The following is a 23574-nucleotide window of genomic DNA, read 5'->3' on the forward strand; positions in this document are numbered from 1 at the left end:
GGAAATAAACAAGACAAAAGGGACAGAGTTGATGACAAACATAAAGAGATGATTCCTAACAAGAAAACTACAATGTGGAAACCTATCGGATGTGGGTACCGACTCTAATGACCTTGACATGCACCTGTGGCCTATTCTGTTAAGCAAATTTGATGCTCGGCTATTGTCGTACCTTTTTGCCGTGAAATTGGGCTTCGATGCTCCGCCTATCCAATTTGAATCACAATCCTTTTTCGACTTGTAGTGCCCGAAGGGTTTTCACCATCAAGCCTCTCTCATTTTGTTCTTTCTCTCAACTTACAGTCGCCTCATGGTGCCCGTGAAGGTTTTCACCAATAAGACTCTCTCATTTTTATTTCTCTCAGCCTTCATCGCCTTGTTGTATCCGTAAGGGCATTTATCATCAGGACTCTCTCATTCTTCATTTCCTTCGTTTGGACCGGAGTGTTTCCCCTGATATAATTCACCTCTACTCGCTTGACTTGGCATCTCTCGAAGACTGATCAGAAGGTCTTTCTTTGGACCGTAATGTGGGCTTTTGGATAGGGTTAGAAAGAAAGGGTATCAAAGGCTCAAAACAATTCAACATGGGTTCAACATTACAATTTTCGGAATCCGATTTTTCACAAGAACCACAACTTCTGCCCCAGTTTCTTTCTTGGGGACTTTTGGATTTTTATTTTGGTGTGACTGAACCTCAGAGAGAGGCTGCCTACGTACCCTTTCGGGATCAAGTCAAACGTAGTTCAGGTCATAGAACTACTTCGTTGTTGCGATCTTTCCTTTTCTTCCACTTTTCTTTTCTTTCTTTTCATTTCTTTCCTTTTCCTTCTCTTTTCTTTTCTTTTCTTTTTCTTTTCTCTTCTTTTTTCTTTTCTATTATTTTTCTTTTCTTTTCTCTTTTATTTTCTTTTCTTTTCCCCTTTTCACTGTTTTTCTCTTGTTTCTCCACTTTCTTTCCCCGTTTGAGCTTACGAGTTTTATTATTGATTCCGAAAGAGGGGTATGCAAGAAAATAACCGAGGCTCAAAGGGGTAACAAAGGATAAAGTGTTTGGATAGTAGAACAAAATGCCTTCGTCATTCCAGTCTCCAAAACATGCCAAGTACAAACTACACAATTAGACAAACATGGGAAAAACATGCGTAACATCTTTTGATTGCACCAGAATTACTAACCATATCCGCATATTTGCCTTCTACATTTGTCAATTACCTAGCACCATTGGACAACAATCTCGGTACCACGAACGGCCCCTGTAGACTTGGGGTAAACCTGCCTTTGGTTTCAAGCCGATGTGGCATGATGCATTTCCACAGTATTTCTTTATGTTCCGCCTGACCCAGTTTCACACAATTTGGACTCGAAGAGATTTCAAAATCCCTCGACTGTCCTTACATCTTCAACATTGTCTTATTCCCATGTATGGTTGTTCAATATGGATTCTATTTCACTATTGACTGCCTCTTTCCAAAATAATGATTCCGAGGAAGACATAGCTTCTTTAAATGTTTGAGGCTCATTTTCCAATAAGAAAGTCACAAAATCTGGTCCAAATGAAGTAGACGTTCTTTGACGTTTACTACGTCTTGGATCCTCCTGGTTAAGTGTACTTTCTTTTGTTTTTTTCCGAGGTCGTTTAGATCCTTCACCAATCGACTCACAATCCTTTTTGTACGGATATATATTTTCAAAGAATTCAGCATTATTTGATTCTATAACCGTATTATTATGAATGTCGGGATTTTCTGATTTATGAACCAGAAATCGATATGCTTTACTATTAGTCGCATATCCTATGAAAACACAATCAACGATTTTCAGTCCTATTTTTACCCTTTTGGGTTTAGGAACTTGCACTTTTGCCAAACACCCCCACACTTTAAAATAATTCAAGTTGGGCTCCTTCCTTTCCATTTTTCATATGGAATGGATTGTGTTTTGCTATGGGGTACTCGATTTAGTATTTGGCTAGCCGTAAGAACGGCTTCCCCCCACAAGTTCTGTGGCAAACCAGAACTTATCAATAATGTGTTCATCATCTCATTTAATGAACAATTCTTTCTTTCTGCAATCCCATTGGATTGGGGCATGTAAGGGGCCGTTGTTTGATGAATAATTCCATATTCTAAACATATTTGTTCAAAATGAGATTCATATTCACCACCCCTATCACTTCTTATCATTTTGATTTTCTTATTAAGTTGCGTTTCAACTTCATTTTTGTATTGCTTGAATGCGTCTATTGCTTCATCTTTACTGTTAAGTAAGTAAACATAGCAATATCGAGTACTATTGTCAATAAAAGTTATGAAATACTTCTTTCCACCGGGAGATGGTATTGACTTCATGTCACAAATATCTGTGTCAATTAAGTCTAAAGGATTTGAATTCCTTTCAACTGACTTATAAGGATGTTTAACATACTTAGATTCCACACATACTTGACATTTTAATTTTTCACATTCAAACTTAGGCAATATTTCCAAATTAATCATTTTCCGCAAGGTTTTATAATTGACATGACCCAAACGTATATGCTATAATTCATTTGACTCAAGTAAGTAAGACGAAGCTGAAATTTTATTATTATTTTCAACAACCATTACATTCAGCTTGAAAAGGCCCTCAGTGAGATAACCTTTTCCTACAAACATTTTGTTCTTACTTATTACAACCTTATCGGAAACAAAAACACATTTAAAACCATTCTTATCAAGAAGTCCAATAGAGACTAAATTCTTCCTAATCTCGGGAACATGAAGGACGTTGTTCAAAGTCACCACTTTGCCGGAAGTCATTTTTAGAAATATCTTCCCACATCCTTCAATATTGGCATTTGAAGCATTTCCCATAGAAATCGTCTCATCGGGTCCAACAGGAGCATAAGTAGCAAAAGCTTCTTTAACAGCACAAACATGGCGAGTGGCTCCAGAATCAATCCACCACTCTTTAGGATTGCCCACCAAGTTGCATTCGGAAAGCATGACACATAAGTCATCAACATCATCATGCTTTTCAACCATGTTTGCTTGACTCTTCTTCTTGTCTTTCTTCGGAGCACGACACTCCGTAGATTTGTGTCCGGTTTTTTCACAGTTGTAGCAGTTTCCACTGAAACGTTTCTTGCTTGGGTTTTATTTTGGTCCAGAAGCCTTCTTACTCTTTTTGTTCTCTTCAACAATATTTGCTCCCATTATTGTTGAGTTTCCACGGCCTCTCTTTTCAGCAGCTTTGTTGTCCTCTTCGATTCTCAATCGAACAATGAGATCTTCAAGGGACATCTCCTTGCGTTTGTGTTTCAAGTAGTTTTTGAAGTCCTTCCACAAATGAGGCAACTTCTTAATCATCGCTGCTACTTGGAATGCTTCATTGATGACAAGACCTTCAATGAAATTTCTATTAGTAAAAATACTAAGATTACTACTTTCAACATCTGTATTAATTTGATTTATACCTTCAGCAAGGAGATCGTGAATATTCACTTGCAATTCCTGGACTTGGTAATAACAGACTTGCTATCTACCATTTTGTAGTCCAAAAACTTTGCAGCAATGAACTTCTTCAACCCGACATCTTCGGTTTTGTATTTCTTTTCAAGCGCAGTCCACAGTACTTTTGACGTTTCCACGCCACTGTAGACATTATACTAAGCATCCTCCAGCCCACTTAGAATATAATTCTTGCACAAAAAATCTGAATGCTTCCACGCCTCAATCACGAGAAAGCGTTCAGTTTCTGGAGTTTCATCGGGCAGCACTGGAACATCTTCCTTGATGAACTTCTAGAGACTTAGAGTAGTCAAATAGAAGAACATCTTTTGCTGCCAGCGCTTGAAATCAATCCCGGAAAATTTCCAGGTTCCTCCGCCGGTGCCAATGCTGCCGGTGTTGTTCGGCTCATTGAGGCATTGGCAGTCACCGTTGGAACAGCTTGGTTCACATTATCATTAGTCATTTCTGTAAAAGAATGACACAAACGTTAAAATCACGTAGATTTTAATCTCCAATAGAGTAAAAAACCACAAAAGTTTTACTCTCCAAAAAGAGTAAGTACAAATACAGAAGATATATTAAATTCCTTAAGCTTGTTAGTAAAACTATATTTGTAAAATAATTCTGGAAATATAAATGAACATAAACAGAAATGAACATAAATAGAAAACCAATTCGAGCCCACTGAATTCACAGTGTTTTCTTAAGGAATTTAATCCCCTCCTAGTACCCAAGGTTATGGATTATTTCCTCCCAGGATAGAATGAATTACACACTGGTGTAGTGGTACTTCAAACCCCAGTGTTTCAGCGAACACAAAGTTCGGTAGCAAATCACACTTACTGTTGCTTTGTTTGATGCTAAAAGTATGCAGAAGAAGGAGGAGAAACTCAAAAAATCGTAGTGAAATTCTGAGCAGAATAGTGTTGTATTTATAGCCAAAGTTGGGCTGAAATCTGAAGAGGTACAACTCTTCAGAATGGCTGTTTATGCAAAACGGCCACAACATAAATGCATTACATAAATGGCTATTTACTCAACAATAAAGAGGGAAAATAAAGAGGAAAAATTAAAGAGGGTAGTTAATTTTCTGTTACCAAAACAGAAAAACAGATTTGAGGATTTAATATTAATATTTATTTTAATATTAATATTCTGTTATTAAAATAAATATTTAATAACATTTCTGTTAATATTTTACTATTAACAAATAAATTTGGTCCAAAAATTAATCAATCAATCATTTGATCCGAAGCAGAGCCGAGCGACGACGACGGCGCGAGGCTTGCCTTCTTCTCAACTCTTTAAGAGCTAGAAGAAGAGTAATTGCTTATATACCCATAAAAAACATCTTCCTCTTTCTATATGGGACAATGTCATTTTACCAATGAGGAACTTAAAATTTCACTCAAAAATTTCATTTTCCTCCATTTCATATTCACCTCTTTTAAGTATTTAATATATTAAATACATAAAAATCCAACATTGGTGTCTCCAATCATGACGTATATAATGTCATAATAAATTTAAAAGTTAAACAAACAATTAGGCCAAACGATACCTTCTTATCTTGATTATAATAGATATTTTTTTCTCTTCCCGGTAGAAGCCCCTCTTCTTTCTCCTCTTCATCGTCATCATGCTACTCTGCATTTCATCCTCAACCCACCAGTCGTAGCTCGTAAATGTTTCAGTATCCTTACAACTAAAGTAAATATAGGTACTCAAGTTAGAAGTTAATATATTGCCCCAAGCAGAAGATACAAAAAAGAGGCAAGCAGTAAGAGATCTAGAATAAAACCAAACTTTAAAAAAACTAGAATCGGAAGAAAACCATTCAGCTTATTAATTCAGTCAATACATCGGAAAGAACCTTTCTTCTGCCATTTATGTGTAAATGGTCGAAAAAGACCCCCCTTTTTTTTTTTGAACGGAGTTTGCCACGTGGCCCAGCAAAAAACTACCACATCATTAAACAATACCCATCAGTTCTGCCGTTAAACACGATGGTATTTTTTTTATAAGATTAACGTCGTTTGGTGACTCGAAATTTGACATATGAGATTCCAGCATAATGTGTTCGAATTTCATGATGTACTGGAGTTCCAACATAATATGTTGGAAGTTCATACACAGGAGCTCCAATATTCAGCATATTATGCTGGAACTTTTATGTGCTGGAGTTCCAACATGATATGCTTGAAATTTATGCGCAGGAGCTCCATAATCCAGCATATTATGTTGGAACTTTCCGTGTTTCAGCTAAATAGTAATTATTTTTTAATGACTTTATAAAGCTGGATATTTTTCAATTACCAATCCAAAAATTGACTAGTTCGTGCTATTTTTTATTGTAGTAACTCATAAACATTAATCTTAAATTAGCCTATGCAAGCTATCCCTTGAGAAGAAAGAAAAGTTTGCAAATTACTCCCTTTGTTTCATATTAAATGAGGTACTTTCCTTTTTAGTCTGTTCCAAAATAAATGACACATTTCTAAATTTGGAAATAATTCAACTTTAAACTCCTCATTTTACTCATTTTACTCTTAATGAGAAGCTTTTATAACCACACGAAAGTTATGGCCTCACAAAGCTTTACACCTTAAGCTTTTAAGACCACAAATTTCAAAAGTCTTTTTTTTTTCTTAAACTCCGTGCCGAGTCAAACTACCTCATTTAATTTGAAACGGATGGAGTATTAAACAAAAGAGGCATGTACCTCCACAGAATATAAACATTAATCTTAAATTCTTTTTACGACATTAACTTTCTATCTTGATAATTTTATGAAAAAGTTGTAGATCCCTACATTTCATATGTGTCTACCATAACGATTAATCAAATAAGAAAAAAATTTAGTGAAACTTTATTATAGCTATATACTTTCAAATATTCACTACAATTCATCGATATTCTATGGAAATTAACTCAAAAGAGGGAAAGTAGAAGAGAGGAAAAAGTTGATAATATGTATCTTATCAAACTTGCGGATAGGACCTTAACTTGATCCTACAACTGGTCATGGTAGCATTTATTAATTTTCGAATATGACCTTGATGATAGGCTATAATTATGTATTTTAGTCGCTTATTACATTCTTATTTACTGCACTTTAATTGAAATTGAGCTTTAATCGCTAGTGTTTTGAACTAATTGTGTGTTTTATGCCTTGTAGGAGTGATACCGAGCTATGTAGATATTATGGAATGAATTCAAGTGATTTGGGGCTTTGAAGTCTGAGTAAAAGCCCAAGGATTAATCTGGGATCGTGTTCAGGGATCAACGGATGATAGTTGAGAACGAATGAAGAATCGAGTAGGAATATGACCAACTGCCTAGTAAAATACACATAACCTTTTACTCAGAATTCCGTTTGGGCTCCACAATATATTTTTGAAAGCTAATTCAAAGAGATACAACTTTCATGTTTTACAAATTTTCAAATTCCCAACACAACAGGGTGAAAAATGCGAGGCAAGTGCGCGGCCACGCACTAACCGCGCATATGGGGCTGAAAGTGTGAAAAGTGCGCGACCAAGTGCGCGGGCACACTTCCAGGTGTGCGGCCGCACACGTCCTTTCCGAGAAAAGTATCCTTTTTCGCGTAGGAGAAGGTATAATTATTTGGCCCGACCTTACTTGGTATATATACATGAAAAAATGGTATTTTGAGGACTTTTGACACACTTTGACCTAAGGAGACTAAGGAGACCGGGGATTCGACCTAAGGAGGCAAGAACACACTAGGAGCAAGGCGGAGAATTCTTCTACGAGTTTTTCACTTCCTTCTTCCTATTTCCATTATTGGTTATGGATTCTAGTATTGTAGTTATGCATATTATTATGAATAGCTAATTTGTTATCTAGGGGTTTGATGGAACTTATTGGAGGATGATTTTCCTCTTATGTTAATGTATAGTTGCTGTAGCTTTTTCTCTATTTGTTCAACTACGTTTATATTGTGGTTGGTTGAAGAGCTCTCAATCGACTGTGCCTATTTAGTGTGTACTACTCGGGAGAGAGTGCATATTTAGGTAGTTGTTGAACAACATCACTCCTAACGTATATGAGGGATCAATACGGAGGGTTTAAAGGCGGGACTAGGGATAACGAAACCTTCGTGCGATCCGAGTGAGCCATACTTAATGCCAGCTAGCGTAATTCGGGAGAATATGTCTAGTAAATTGTGGTAGTTACTCGGGAGAGAATTACGACACTCAGAGCGCTCATGATCGGTAGAGAAGACTTAGACAAATTTATAGAAAACGTAGCGGAAAGGATTCCGATAATAGGGGAAATCATAACTCTAGACCTCCTTAATCTTGTCTCTAACCCTTAGTATCTTTAGTTGTTAATTTACTATTTTAATTTGTTAATTAATTAGTTAAACACAAGAATATTAATATCTATAAGTTAGGAACTGTTCAAGCTTGTCTTCTTGGTGATAGTGAACAGCTGTAGCTAAGCCTTAGTTCTCTGTGGGATTCGACTCCGGACTTGCAAACCGGATTATATTTGCAGCGACCGCTTAGTCCTTTTTATAAGGCATAGTTGGGCGTGATCAGACCTTTAACTTGGTAACAAAACCTGGAAAAACAAACAAACTCATACATGAAACTTTAGCATACCGATCGTAACAATCTCATCGGCCCAAGGGATTCACGATCTCAGAGAAAATGGCGACGTTCTTTATTCTTTTTGACATGGATGCGCCACTACTTGCCAACTTTCTTTCAACTTCACCGGAACCTAAAAAAACCTCATCTTCATCGCTCGACATATTGGCATCACCATTAGTAATCAGGCAAAAAGATGGGCTGGGCGGGTATATGTACCCTTCCAACTCATGACCTCTATTATCTGCAGCCTCTTGAAGTTGTAATGCAAATTCTAGAGTCCTTACAACATCACCTATTGACGGCCTTTGGACCTCTTGATCCCTCAAGCAACGGTATGCCAATTCTGCAAACTTACTTAAACATTCTGGGGCAATTTGACCTTTCAAGTTAGGATCAATGATTTGTTCAAGATTCCTTTTTCTCCAGCACCTGCAAGCCCACTCTGCCAAATTCACTTGGCCTTTTGGCAAGTTAGGAATCATTGCTGGCCTAGCGCACAACACTTCAAACAGAACCACCCCAAAAGAATACACATATGATTTTTCTGTCAATTGCTGTCGCTTGTAGTATTCAGGGTCTACGTACCCAAAACTTCCTTTCACAGCCGTGCTAACATGAGTAATATCTGTCCCACCAAGTGGACCTACTTTGGACAATCCAAAATCTGATACCTTGGCCAACCATTTATCGTCCAATAAGATGTTAGTTGACTTGACATCTCGGTGGATGATCGTGTTGTTGGTACCTGTAGCAGCAAAATCAACTCATTTTTCAAGTAATCCACTCAAATGTAAATGTATTGGGTTATGATTTGACCCAATTAATTAGGTAAATTCGAAATGACTCATCAAACTATTGGATTACAACATATCAATTAGTGTAACGCAACAGGTCAAAATGCAACTCAAACATACAAAACCCATTTTGGAGATCTAGAGTTACGATTATGTAAATTTGGAAAAATTATCTAATAATTTAAGAAAAATAAATTAGCTTTCATATTTTAAGAAAACAAAACAAAAAGGGAGATTGAGTCATGTTGTGTGAACTGACATTGAGCCATTAACCTGTTATTTGACCTATTGTGACCCAAGCCAACAGATATTGAACGGGCTGGATCATGACCTGTTTTGCAAATATAACCTATTTGACTCATCTGGATTTAACAACTTACCCGAATGGAGGTAATACAATCCTTTTGCTGCACCAATGCAATGTCAAGGCGTTTCTTCCACGGAAGAGGAACATTATCTGTATTGTACAAGTGATCATGGAGGGTTCCATGAGCCATGTAATCATAAACCAATATCTCATTGTTATCATCACAATAACCAATTAAGGACACCAGATGTCGATGCCTTAGCTTCGATGATAGCATCTCAATCTCTGCCTGGAATTCGCGAACCGCTTGCCTTGATGAAGGATTCAATCTCTTCACTGCAACTATGGTTGTACCATTATTGAGGTATCCTTTATAAACATTACCAAAGCCTCCATACCCAATCACAAAATTGTCATCAAAATTGTCTGTTGCATTTTTTATCTCTTTTAGTAAAAAATGTCGGCACAGATCGGATAATAAGCCTGAGCCGCCAGTATTTTGCATGCACTTCGATGACTTGGGAACACTTGTACCAGATTCTTTTTCCCCATTCCATCGCCGGAAAATTAAGAGACCCAGAATTGAGAAAACAGAAATCCGCAAATCACACCTGCGATGATAGCTACGATGATATGCGATGATTTTTTCTTTTTGTTGATTGGTGGTGAATTGATCAGAACTTGTAAGTGCAATTCAAGATTTGGCACGGCCAAATTTCCAATTTTGTCATTCAATTTGAAAATTTCTAAGCCATTTAAGATTGCATTAGCATACATAGTTTTTGTTTTCATGTTAGGGCGCAATTCAAGCAACACATCTTCCTTGCTTCCCCCGCCATCTGTGTCTCTCACGTACACCACGTAGTCTCTGTAAACCGGGACTCTAGAGCCGCCTCTCCAATGTATCACATCAGCCATTTTCTCTGCCGTTTGGTTTCCAATGGATATTGATAACTATGGATTTTAGCCTATCTTATGCTCTCTTTTGCTTGGGTTTTGGATAAAAAATGTGTAAAAGTATTCCCGAAAGCTGACTTATTGTGCTTGTGTGCAGAGTTTGGTCAAAATGAGGCAAGAAAGCCAAAATCAACTCATGAAGGAGTTAAAATTGCACAAGTCCAAAACTGAGATAAAAGCGCTGACCGCGAAGGAAAAGAGCGGCCGCGAAAGATCCATCGCTGAGGCGGCTACTATTACGTGGTCCGCGGAATTGAGGTTCAGAGAAGGTATTTTGGGTGCAACAGAGACCGCTGGGCGCGAATAGAAAGTGCGGCCGCGGAATACCTGACGCGGTTGCGGTAGAAATTCCACTGAGAGCGGCGAATCAAGGTCCAGAGACCCTGCAAAGTGAGCCTATCTGAGAAGCGTGGTCTGCGTCCAATTGCACGGCCGCGGTTGAGGCCAACGCTGAGGCGATATCTTTTACTCTGTCCGCGAAGTCAAGTTCAGAACCAAGCACAAAAGTGAAGAAACGCGGTCCGCACTTGTTTTGCGCGACCGCGGAAATCCTTACGCTGTGGCGCTTATTATTTCGCTGACGGCGGAACCTCCGTAGGGGTATTTTTATCCAGAAGTTTCATGTGTGTATAAATAGTTCTTTTTCACATTTTTAGGTCATCTTTTGTTGGGAGGAGCTCGTGAACAGCCGTATTTTACAACTTAGAGTAATTTTAGAGCATCTTTAGCTATTAATCTTAGATTTTATTCTTGTAATTAACTTTTATGGCTTATATTTCATCTCCATCTTTGATTTCTACCTTGATTATGAGTGGCTAAACCCATTAGCTAGGGTTGTGACCCAACCCTAGTGTGGGTATTTAATGGGTATTCTATTTTAGGGCTTAATTATTTATGGGTTAATGATATTTAGCTTGATGATTGCAAACACTGATTCGTGCCTTTATGACTTAGACTCTTCTTGAGAAAGAGAGACTAAGTCTAGGAAATTTAGGCTAAAAAGTAATTGGGGTGCATTCAAGAATTGATAGCCCCAATTAAAGGGTTAAACCTAGAGATAGTAATACCTGACTTGAGCCAATTTTGCTTGCATTATTTGAATACCCAATTGGGCTTGAGAAAGCCAATTAGGGCAAAGTCACTCAAACTACTGAGAGGTATTAAGTGAGTAACTATGTGTAAAGGTTATATCATGATCCCAATTATAACAAGTTTGTCCTAAATTTTAGACCCCATTAGATACTCGCCTAGGTGTAAGTCACTGCCCTAGTGCCTTTTATTAATTGAGAAAAACCCTACAATAACATTGTACTTAGATTATTTTCATCATTCAGTAGCATTAAAAGTAGAATAGAAACATAACAAATCATAGCTAGATTGGATAGAAACCCAACTCCCAACCAATATTAGCTCCTTGTGGATATCGATCCTGACCTTTCAGGTAAAAGCTGCATCGACCTCTCTTTGCCATTTTATAGTGGTATAGGGTTGGAGCCGATCACTTTTTGGCGCCGGTGCCGGGGAGCTAAACGGTTTTGGCTATCTATCTGACTAGTTTTGTGTCTTGTTTTTCTTTCCTTCTGTTTCACTAACTTGTGTGAGTTAATCAATTCAGGTACAACATGGCAAATAATGATCCTATTGGAAATGTTATTCCGGGGGAGGAGGTAGATGATAATGGTGAATATTAGGTGCCTTTAGTACCTCAAGCTCAAAGAAGAGGCCTCCAGGCCAATGACAACATTCCAGACCCTCCTCCAGCTCCTCCACGAGTTGCTCCTCGGGTGCTTCCAAATGAAGGTTATGCAAGTGCAATTGTCCCACCCCGGATCCGGGCGGGCAATTTGCAGATTACAAATGTTATGTTGACTTTATTGGAGCAAAGATGGTACTTCACAAGCGCTCCCCATCAGAATGCGTATAAACATCTCAAGGGCTTTGTGGATACCTATTATGGAAGCAAACAGAATAATGTGTCGGAGGATGCATTGAGATTGAGATTGTTCCCTTTTTCACTTAGAGGGAAAGCTTTGGACTGGCTCGAAAGACTTCCCAACCATTCCATCACTACATGGGATGAGTTGGCCAACAAATTTATAGCCAAGTTTTTCTCGCCGGGGCATATGACGACATTGAGAGATGAGATCCTGGTCTTCAAATAGGAACCTAATGAACCACTTCATGAGAATTGGGAAAGGTATCGGACGATGGTGAAAGAATGTCCGAACAATGACATGACCGAAGCAATGATCCATCAAACATTCTACTATGGCATCAGCACTACCAAATAGTGTGTCGTGAACCAGCTAGCAGGGGGAAATTTTATGAACACACCTTATGCTGAGGCGTGTGAGATACTGGATGAGATGGCAGATACTTCCCCGGCGTGGCAAAGTCGATCTAATGTGCCACAAGGTGATCCCACTGTCATTCACTTGCACAAAGAGCTCCATGACCACGGCCAAGCAATAGCAGAGTTGACTACAACAATGAACTAGCTGGCAAAGGCTCAATTTAGCAAGTTCAAGCGCCAAGACAAGTGAACGCCATGGAAGGGGTAAATATGTTGGTCAATAAGAGGCGACAAATAGGTCAACAAAGTCAAGGAAATCCGGATCAATATGAGCAGGGTAGTAGTGGTTTCAACCAAGATGGTGGGTATGATGATCAAAGTGAAGAAGTTCAGTATGTGAACAATTACCAAGGACAACGGGGCAATGCTCCGAATCAACAACAACAGTGGAAATCCCAAGGAAATTGGGGGAATCAAAACCAACAGGGAAATTGGAACAATGGTAACAACAACAACCAAAACAACTAGGGGAACAACAATCAGAATTGGGGCAACCAGGGCAACTGCGGAGGAAACAACAACCAAGGGGGTTGGAATAACGGTAATCAAGGGAATCGGGGGTCGGGCTTTCAAAGGCCTTCGATGTATCAATAACCAAACAACCTGCCTCCATTTCCGTCTCAAGGTCCTAGCTCGTCAAACAATGAGATGGGAAGGATTGAGATGATGTTTGAGCAAATGATGAAGAAGAACGCCGACTCTGATGCCCAGTTGGCATCCCATAATACTTCTATCCAAAACTTGGAGGTTCAACTTGGCCAGATTTTGCAATCTTTGAACACTCGCCCTAAGGGGGCTCTACCTAGTGATACGGTAGTAAACCCGAAGGGCGGGAACAATATCGGGCATGCAATGGCGGTGATCACAAGGAGCAGTAGAGGTGGTGAAGTAAATACCTCCAAGCAAAAGGAAGTTGTGAGTGATGAGGTTGAAGTGCAAAATGATGATGTTCCAGTAGTTGATGAGCAAGTGAGTGAAGAGAATTTGAATGCTGAAGTGAGAATTGATATTCATGATAATGAGGTGGAGACTCAAAATGATGTGAACCCGTCTAGGGAAACGTGATAGACATGCCGAAAACGGTACTGCCCAAGGATAAGGCTCCCTTGCCAAGGCCTACTCCACCTTATCCTCAAAGACTTGCGAAGCAGAAGAATGAAAACCAATTCAAGAAGTTTATTGAGATGATGAAAAGCTTGTCGATCAATGTACCCTTAGTGGAAGCTCTTGAGCAAATGCCGGGATATGCCAAGTTTATGAAAGACTTGGTGACTAAGAAGAGATCTATGGCTTGTGAGACCATCAAAATAACTCATCAAGTGAGTGCAATTGTGCACTCGATGGCTCCAAAGCTTGAAGATCCCGGAGCATTCACCATTCCACGTACCATTGGGAGTGCGGATTTTGCGCCTTGTGTGATTTGGGAGCAAGTATAAATTTGATGCCTTACTTCGTATTCAAAACTTTGGGTATTGGTCAACCGAGAGCTACTTCAATGAGATTGCAAATGGCGGATAGAACAATGAAGAGGCCTCTTGGTATTATTGATGATGTTCTTATCCGCGTTGACAAGTTTATTTTGCCTACGGATTTTGTGATTCTCGACCGCGAAGTCGACTACGAGGTGCCGATAATATTAGGAAGGCCTTTCCTAGCAACAGGGAAGGCATTGGTTGATGTGGAAGCAGGGGAGCTCATCTTCCGGGTGGGTGACGAATAAGTTGTCTTCCACGTGTGCAAATCAATGAGGCAGCCGAATAGTACTGAAGTTTGCTCTTTTGTGGATCTTGTGACGGAGGTGATAGTTGATGACACGTGTGCCATGATAATGTGGAGGATCCTTTGGAAGTTGTATTCTTTAACCATGATGTGATTGAGGATGAAGGCTTGGTAGAGTATGTCAATGCTTTGCGCGGAATGGGTTCTTACTCCTATGAGCCCCGTAAACTTTCCTTGGATCTTGAGAACAGAATGACTCCACCAACAAAGCCCTCAATCGAGGAACCTCCCGTATTGGAGTTGAAGCCTTTGCCTTCACACCTCAGTATGAATTCTTGGGCCCTAGTTCAACTTTACATGTTATTCTTTTTTCTTGCTTAACTAACATGCAGGTAGATGCCACCCTGGAGGTGCTCCAAAGAAGGAAGAAGGCAATTGGATGGACTCTAGTTGATATTCGGGGAATAAGCTCTGCCTTTTGCATGCACAAGATTATACTTGAGGATGATGCCAAACCCTCCGTGGAACATCAAAGGAGGTTGAACGAGGCTATGCAAGAGGTTGTCAAGAAGGAGGTGATCAAGTGGCTAGATGCAGGGGTTGTGTACCCCATCTCGGATAGTTCTTGGACTTTACCGCTACAATGTGTGCCGAAGAAGGGTGGTATGACTGTGGTCACAAATGAGCAAAATGAGTTGATCCCCACTAGGACTGTCACCGGATGGAGGGTATGCATGGACTACCGAAAGCTGAACAAAGTGACCCATAAAGATCATTTTCTATTGCCCTTTTTGGACCAAATGTTGGATAGACTTGCTGGGCGTGCCTACTACTGCTTTTTGGATGGGTACTCAGGTTACAACCAGATTTTGATTGCACCGGAGGACCAAGAGAAAACCACCTTCACATGCCTGTACGGGACCTTTGCATTTTCACGGATGCCATTTGGTTTGTGTAATGCACCGGCGACCTTCCAGCGGTGTATGATGGCTATCTTTACGGACATGGTGGAGGACTTCTTGGAAGTATTCATGGATGATTTTAGTGTTGTGCTTCTTGGAAGTATTCATGGATGATTTTAGTGTTGTGGGTGACTCCTTTGAAGAATGCTTGAAGAATCTTGACAAGGTGTTAGCTCGATGTGAAGAGACAAATCCAGTGCTTAACTGGGGAAAATGCCACTTTATGGTCAAGGAGGGCATTGTCCTCGACCATAATTTCTCAAAGAACGGTATTGAGGTGGACAAGGCAAAGATTTAAGTGATTTCAAAACTTCCTCCTCCTACTTCCGTCAAGGGGGTTAGGAGCTTTCTTGGGATGCGGGTTTCTACCTAAGGTTCATCAAGGACTTTTCAAAGATAGTGAATCCTTTGTGCAAATTGTTGGAAAAGGATGCGAAGTTTATGTTTAATGATGAATGCATGAAAGCTTTTGAACTTCTCAAGTACAAACTGACAACCACTCCCATTATTACCGCACCTAATTAGAGCTTACCCTTCGAGCTTATGTGCGACGCAAATGATGTTGCGGTAGGAGCGGTCTTGGGGAAAAGGGTGAACAAGATGTTTCACCCGGTGTATTATGCAAGCAAAACTATGAATGATTCCTAGGTTAATTGCACGGTGACAGAAAAAGATTTGCTAGCCATAGTGTTTGCCATGGAAAAGTTTAGGCCTTATCTCATGGGTGCCAAGGTGATTATTCATACTGATCACGCGGCCCTCCGTTACTTGATGAGAAAGAAGGATTCTAAGACTCGGTTGATGATATGGTTTCTATTGCTTCAAGAGTTTGACCTTGAAATTGTTGATCGAAAAGGGTGTAAAAACCAAGTGGCGGACCACTTGTCCCGCTTGAAAAAGGAGGGGAGGCCCCATGATGGGCTCGAAATTAATGATTCATTTTGGATGAGCAACTCCTCTCTGTATCTTTGAATAATATGCCTTGGTTTGCCGATGTTGCTAATTTTCTTGTTACCGGCATTGTCCCGTGTGAGCTCTCTTCTAACCAAAGGAAAAAGCTTAAACAGGATAGCTTGGATTACTACTGTGACGAGTCTTACCTGTTCAAGATTTGTAATGATGGTGTGATCCGGAGATGTGTTCCAGAAGAGGAGCAAATGAGTATTCTTGATGCTTGCCATTCCTCGCCCTACGGTGGTCATCATGGTGGGGCGAGAACTGCTTCAAAGGTGCTCAGCTGTGGTTTTTATTGGCCTACATTGTATAGAGATGCTAGTGAGCTTGTGAAGAGATGTGATGAGTGTCAGAGAGCTGGTGGAATTTCAAAGAAGGATGAAATGCCTCTCACCACTATTCTTGAGGTTGACATATTTAACGTGTGGGGCATTGACTACATGGGACCTTTTGTGAGTTCATGTGGTAACACGTACATTCTGGTTGCTGTTGATTATGTTTCCAAGTGGGTTGAAGCGGTGGCTTTGCCCAACAATGAGGCACATAGTGTAGTGGCTTTCTTGAAGAAAAATATTTTTACAAGGTTTGGCACTCCTAAGGCGATCATCAGTGATGGGGGTTCTCATTTTTGCAACAAGGCCTTCGATACTTTACTTTCCAAGTATGGTGTCAATCACAAGGAATCAACTCCTTATCATCCTCAAGCTGTTGGACAAGTTGAGGTCTCCAACAGGGAAATAAAGAGCATATTGTCAAAAATTGTCAATGCAAATAGGACTGATTGGTCAAGGAAACTGGATGATGCTTTGTGGGCTTATAGAATTGCTTACAAGACTCCAATTGGTATGTCTCCGTACCGGTTGGTATTTGAGAAAGCTTGCCATCTTCTGGTTGAGTTAGAAAATAAGGCCATGTGGGCGCTGAAGAAGTTAAATCTTGAGTGGGATGTTGCAGCAAATCTTCGGGTAGAGAAACTTAGTGAACTTGATGAGTTTAGATTCGATGCCTATTCTAGCTCGTCCTTGTATAAGGACAAGATGAAGTACTTACATGACAAGTATGTCCGGAGCAAGGAATTCAAGGAAGGTGATTTGGTTCTTCTATTCAACTCTCGGTTACGACTGTTTCTGGGAAAGCTCAAGTCAAAATGGAGTGGCCCTTTTGAAGTGGTGCATGTAACTCAGGTTTGGTGCTCTTGATCTGAAAAACAAAAATCGTGAAATCTTCCGAGTTAATGGGCACCGAGTGAAACACTATCTTGGCAAGTTTGATGACAACCACGTGGTGGCAATGATCTATCTCAAGTGATTGATGGTAACCTGCGTCGTGCCGCGACGTTAAATCAGGCGCTTCTTGGGAGGCAACCCATGTGTTTTTCTTTCTTTTTGATTTTCTTCTTAGTGTAGGCTTTGATTTGGACTAACTGGTTGTGAAGTTTGTGTAGGAATTTTTGATGCAGTGCAGGACTAATACTGGAAAATTTGGCTAAGTATGCAAGTGAACTGCTGGCCATGCTTAATATTCCGCGGTCAGCGAAAGCTTTTCGTGGGGGTGTGATTTGGTAGCGCACGCAGACTTGGAAAGTCTTATTCCGCGGCGGCGCCCTTTTTTTCGCTCTCAGCGCTAGTGTTGAACTTGAAACTCTTCAGAACGGCCAAAAGCGCGGACCGGAGTGGAATTCCTCGGCCGCGGCAGGTAGGTCGGTGTGGGCCCTCAGGTTTTTGGTATAAATAGGAGGGCCCTCCTCCTTTTACCCTTTTCGCACTGTGCACTCTCAAAAGAATTAGTTACTGTTCATATTCCTCTACTTTGAGCCCAATATCATAGATTTAATCTGAAGTTAGTTTCCACCACACATCACATAACTGGTATGTTCAAGTCATAGCATTGTTTTAATATTTTTGGTTTTCTTTTCTTTTCTTTTAGTTTTAACTTCTTCTTTTTAATTAGGGTTTGATTAATCACCATAATATAGGCATTGTTGTTAAAAATTCATGTGGGTAACTGTCTTGCATGCCTAGTAGGGGTTAGTGGTGTTCATGATTCCTATAAAGATTAAAAAATTGAAAACCCTAATTCGGTGGCCGCGGTTGAAATTACGCGGTCCGCGTTTATACAATGTTCTTGCGTAACAATTGTCATTTTCCGTGGTCAGCGGTGGAAAATCCGCTGTCAGCGGTCTCTTTTATGCAACTGCGATTCTTTTTACACGGGCCGCGGATTTAAGTTCAGAATCCTGCTAAATTGGGTTCGAGGATGCGTTTGTTTTCAGAACATTGTCAACTTTTCCTCTGCCTTGCTTTAATGATTCTTTTAACAACAACACTAATGAGCTTTCAATGATTGTGTATGCAGAAAATGGTGAAATCTAGAGGCGTGAGTGATTGACAAAAAGGGAAAGCAGAGTCCTCCCGAGGAAGGGGACGAGGAAGGGTCAAGTTACCCCTAGCAGTACAACAATCCATTGAAAAAATGCGAAAGGCCATCAAAGCTGCGAACAGAGCCGCACCCCATTCTGAAGGAAGTGAATATGTCCCTTCCCGAGAAGTCTCGGAAGGAGACTCAGTGCCGACCCACGTTCCTACAGACTTTCCAGAGAGATTTCAGTTGAGAGATGAACCTACACCCCCTGTTTCTTCTGAGTCGTCTGATGGCTCAGAGGAGAGTAGTGAGTCTTCAGCATCAGCTTCTCCACCTGCCACACCTTTGGCCCCACCACTGAACCCTATTGATGTATGTGAGCACGTGATTTTTGCCCGACCCAAAATACTCCTACAGAATCACGCAATAGGTTTTTGTAGGTCATTTTAATTTTTTTAGAATTTTCAGGAATATTTGTTCAAATGTCTGCATTTTAGTTGCATTTTTTGCATATATTAAAGGCATAGAAAATACCCCAAAATATCAAAATTTCATGCATTGCATATTAGGTTTGTGTTCGTATTTTTAGGATTAATTGTTATTAAAATGAAAATCACAAATATTGTTCATGTTAGCTTTTAATAATAGACTGGTAATTTCCTCTTCATTAATTTAGGTTTGACTAATTTTGTAGTTATTATAAATAGATAATTAGTTTGATTTTACATATTAGATTAATTTAGGATTTTATATAGGGTTTTAGTTAGTTAAAGAAAAAGAAAAAAAGAAAAAAAAAGAGAAAGGAAAATAGGAAGAATATATGTTTGGTCTTGCTTCTTTAAAATTGGGTCAATCCCTAAAAATTGGCCCAATTAATGTTAAATCCCTTCCAAACTCCAGGCCCAGACCCACTCTATACCCGGTCCAAATCCAACCTGACCCACTAATAAGTGAAACGGCGTCGTTTCAGGGTGTTTGATCCCAGCCGTTGGATCTCCTCGATCTAACGGCTCGCAAGTTGGCACCCACAACCCTTAAATATGTCCGAACGGACCCCCCAAACCCTAAACACCCCAGTTCATTCCCTCTCTCAAACTCTCTCAAATAAGAAACCCTAGCCGCCCCTTTAACCCCCCGCCATCTCCGTCGTATTCTGCCACCGGAAATCGCCCCACGGCGGCGACCCGTCACCAAATAACCCCAAATTAACAACCCATACTCCTTACACTAGCCTAATCACCATCCTACCATTAATCTCACAAAAATCTCAACCGATTCCCCTCAATTTCAAATCTAGAATCCAGAAACCTAACTTCTTTCCCCTTTTCTGATTTTTGGGCTTTTTCAACTCGATTTGGCCCAAAGCTTACGTTGATAGATTGCTCTCAACAAGAGCAAGCGATTGACATTAGTTTTGAGTCACTCCGAGGTCATCCGATTTTGATTGATTCACCAGACTCCGACCAGCCTCGTGGGACTTCGTTTTAGGTTTAATTTCCTTCCTCTTAGTACTTTCCATGCAAATTGTTGCTGTTCCATTTTTATTTGTTTATGTTCTTTCATTTTTCTTAAATTTTAACACTAGTCTGTGATTAATCCTTTGTTTTAATTTTTAGTGTGTTTGGTTTGATTGTTAATCGCTTATTTATTAGTTAATTTTAGGTGTTTAAGAAAATCGAATCAATTTTCTTTATTAAGTCAGTAATTCGGCTAGGGTTTTCTTGTTTTTAGGGTAATTGTTTGTTACCATGTTTGTTTGTTCTGATGCTGGTCTTCATTGTGTGATTAGGAAGGTTTGAATGCTTATTAGAAAAAGGGGGGGGGGGGGGGAGTTTATTGGTAACAAATAAAACTTTAAGGGGTTCAATTAGGAAGTAAAAAGGGAAGAAGCTTCTAGACTTGGACAACTGTCCATTTCTAGTCTTCAAAAGATGCTGAAACCAATTAGGGGCGGCTAGCTGGCCAATTCTGTAAAAAGATGCTTTTTAGGGTTATTTTGAGGAAATAATTCCCTTATCTTTTGGAGCACATGGGTTTTTCTCATCTTCGATATATGCAGAACTCCCCCCTCACTGGATACACGAAAAAACAGGCCCTAAAAAAGATCTCAAAAAATCCAGCTCAACTCTCTACTTCCTGACTCTTTAAAAAGTTTGGGAAAACATTTTTTTTTGATTTTCTGGGTTCTTTAGTTGAGCTATGATTTGATAATGAAGCTGGTTTGATTGTTACTGTTATTCCTTGCTGCTGAGTCCATCACTCCTTGTTGATTTCTAAACACATTTTCTTGTTTTGCTTGCTGTATCCAGGTACCACCTTGAAACCTTGAGCTGCAAATTGAATGTGAAGATATGAGTGTTTTGAGACTAATACAACTATGTCACTTTCAGTAGTTAGCTCTTATGTTTTGTTAACTCATGTAATTCTTTCCCTGGTTAGTTAACATCATGTGTTGTCTTTTACTAGTAGATGAAGATTTGTGTTTGATACATAAGTTTCATGTGACGAATGCATCTTTGGTCTTTATGTTATAATTTCATCAATTGTAAAGTGCTGAATTTGGTCCTACTCGAATCTGTATGATGACTGAATCCCTCAGTTTTTTTGTGGCAAGTAGTTGAAGATACCAGCTGAAATCTCTTTGAGCTTTTACCTGAGTGGGCATCAGAACACAGTCATTTTGTTGGGAATGGATAAGGGATTGGGCAAGTTTTCCTTGTCAATATATTAATGTTCTCTTAATATGCTTGAAATCCAGGTGGACTAAGTCTAATTTGCTTGATTACCATCATGCTTAATGGTAATCAAGGCACTGGAGTGTGGTTTTGCAAAGTTTTCTTTTATTGTTAAATTTCCAGATCTGTACTACTGCTTGTAGATGCTTTAATTGAGTCAAATATTGTAAAAGGACCCAACAAGGGAGCCATGCGGTCCGTCTAGTTTGGATTTTTGGGTTTCATCTATTGGAATCCACCTGGCCCATTAGTCTTGGCCCAGATGAGGCAGCTGGATTTGAACCAGGCTCAATGTGCTTTGCTTCTGTTTTTCTTTCACTTTTTGGGCTCAATTTCGGCCCCAGTATCTTCAACACATTTTCTTAAATTTTTGTTGATATAATAAAATGGATTACTATATTGAAAGCTTGTCTTTGAAATTTGGGCCTGGTACTGCCCTAATCGAATCTGCCAGATTAGACCAGGCCTGTTTTTCCCCTTTTGTCTTCACTTTTGGGCTCCATTTCGAGCCCAGTGCCTACCAGCCATGTTTTCTCTTAAGGACTCATGTAGATAATAAATTGGGCCTACTGCTGGCCCAGTTCTTCTCAAATAATTAAGGGCCTAGTTCATCTTCCAATGCAAACTTACAATTAGTGGCCCTTTATAACTCCAAACTTAGTTTAAACATGAATATTCGTAGCTTGTTTAGGCACGTCGAATATATCATCGTGGTTGTGTACACGTTCGCCGTGACATAATTACGATCTTAAAAGCAAAATCGGGGTATGTGTTCGCGCAACTTCGACTAAACTTTCTTAATAATAAAGCGTTATTAATTATGGACACGTACGCGTGACATGATTTTTGACGCGCCAAACAAAATGGGTACACGTATGCGTGACCTGTTTTAAGATAATTTCCTAATTAAAAGAGGTAAATACATATAAGTTCTAAAACATGTAATTAAACAATTAAGCCAAGTATGATAAAAGCGACCGTGCTAAAACCACGGAACCCGGAAATGCCTAACACCTTCTCCCGGGTTAACAAAGTTCCTTACTCGGATTTCTGTGTTTCGCGGACTGTAAAACAGAGTTAGACTTCCTCGATTCATGATTTTAAACCGGTGACTTGGGACACCATAAATTATCCCAATTGGCGACTCTGAATAAAATAAGTAATCCCGTTTTGATTATTGTCACTTTAATTGGAAAAACCCTTATCCCCCTTTCGGGTAAAAAAGGAGGTGTGACAGCTCTGGCGACTCTGCTGGGTAACGAACCCAGAATCTCTGATTCAGGGTTCAAGAATTCAAGCTTTTTAATATGATTTTACTTGGCTTTATTTATTGTTAATATTACTGTATTTTGTGAACCTAATGTGCTAATTGTTGTTTATTTACCATTTCGATATTGTTTGAATTTTATTAAGATGCCTTCTTATGCCACCCTTCTGAGTCTTCTAAAATATGGTGCACACGTACGCGTGGCCCACTTTCTGTTAGAAGTCATACCGATTAGAACGGGGCTTGGGTCAGCAACAAGGTCGGGTAGACTTTCGTGCTCCCGATACGTTGCCCCTACCTCGGCTCGAGCTGTCCGCTCAGGTAAGCCAGGTCTAGAGCACAACCCCAGGTTTAAATCTAGAATAACATAACCTCATGCCGGATCCCTAGTAGGAACGTTTGTTTGCATCACGTGCATTTGACTTAGGGGACTCAACACAGGGGTCGGGTCCGTCTAGGACAGGTGTACCCAAAATAACAGACCATCCTGATGCATCTTACGTGCCATGTGAACATTTATTTATTTCGGCCTGCATGCTGACCGGCTAGGAAAATAAAATCTGGAGAAAAACCAAGAGTGATGTAGGAAGGAAATAAAACCCGATTCTTAAAACCCCGGTATTTGAAAATGTCCCAAAACTCTGCCGAATTTTTTTCAAAAAGGGTTTGAAAAAAAGAAGAAAAGAAAAAGAAAAAAAAGAGTCATTTCAAAACGGGTCATTCATGTTTTTTTAATTATGTCAAAACTGACCGAACTACGCAGGTCTGATTCTCACCGGATGTGGGTTACGTAGGCAACATACATAGGGTTCGGCCTCTTTTTTTGCAAAAGTAACCAAATAAAATGAAGTGTAGTTAGCGCTCTGGTCAAAAGAATAAGCCGACCCAGCTTCGGTTGTGTTTTAAGGTTCTTGCCGAGATAGCCTTAGAATATTGTCACGACCCAATTCCCATACCCGGTCGTGATGGCGCCTCTCGTGAAGACAAGGCCAGCCAACTAACCCAAATCCTTTCACTAACAATTATTAAACATAAATGAATAGAAGATA

General features: G+C 39.8%; 1 protein-coding gene across 1 annotated transcript; it reads right to left on the reverse strand.

The window, feature by feature from the left end:
• Window positions 1-8139: 8139 nt before the first annotated feature.
• On the reverse strand, window positions 8140-9272 carry LOC109221400 (receptor-like protein kinase FERONIA). The gene is made up of 2 exons (XM_019385885.1): window positions 9170-9272; window positions 8140-8861 (listed from the first exon to the last, which is right to left on the reverse strand). Exons 1-2 carry the CDS (start codon window positions 9270-9272, stop codon window positions 8140-8142), a joined length of 825 nt encoding a protein of 274 aa, XP_019241430.1.
• Window positions 9273-23574: the final 14302 nt, after the last annotated feature.

This window comes from Nicotiana attenuata, unplaced genomic scaffold (assembly GCF_001879085.1).
Source record: "Nicotiana attenuata strain UT unplaced genomic scaffold, NIATTr2, whole genome shotgun sequence".
Classification (NCBI taxonomy): domain Eukaryota; kingdom Viridiplantae; phylum Streptophyta; class Magnoliopsida; order Solanales; family Solanaceae; genus Nicotiana; species Nicotiana attenuata.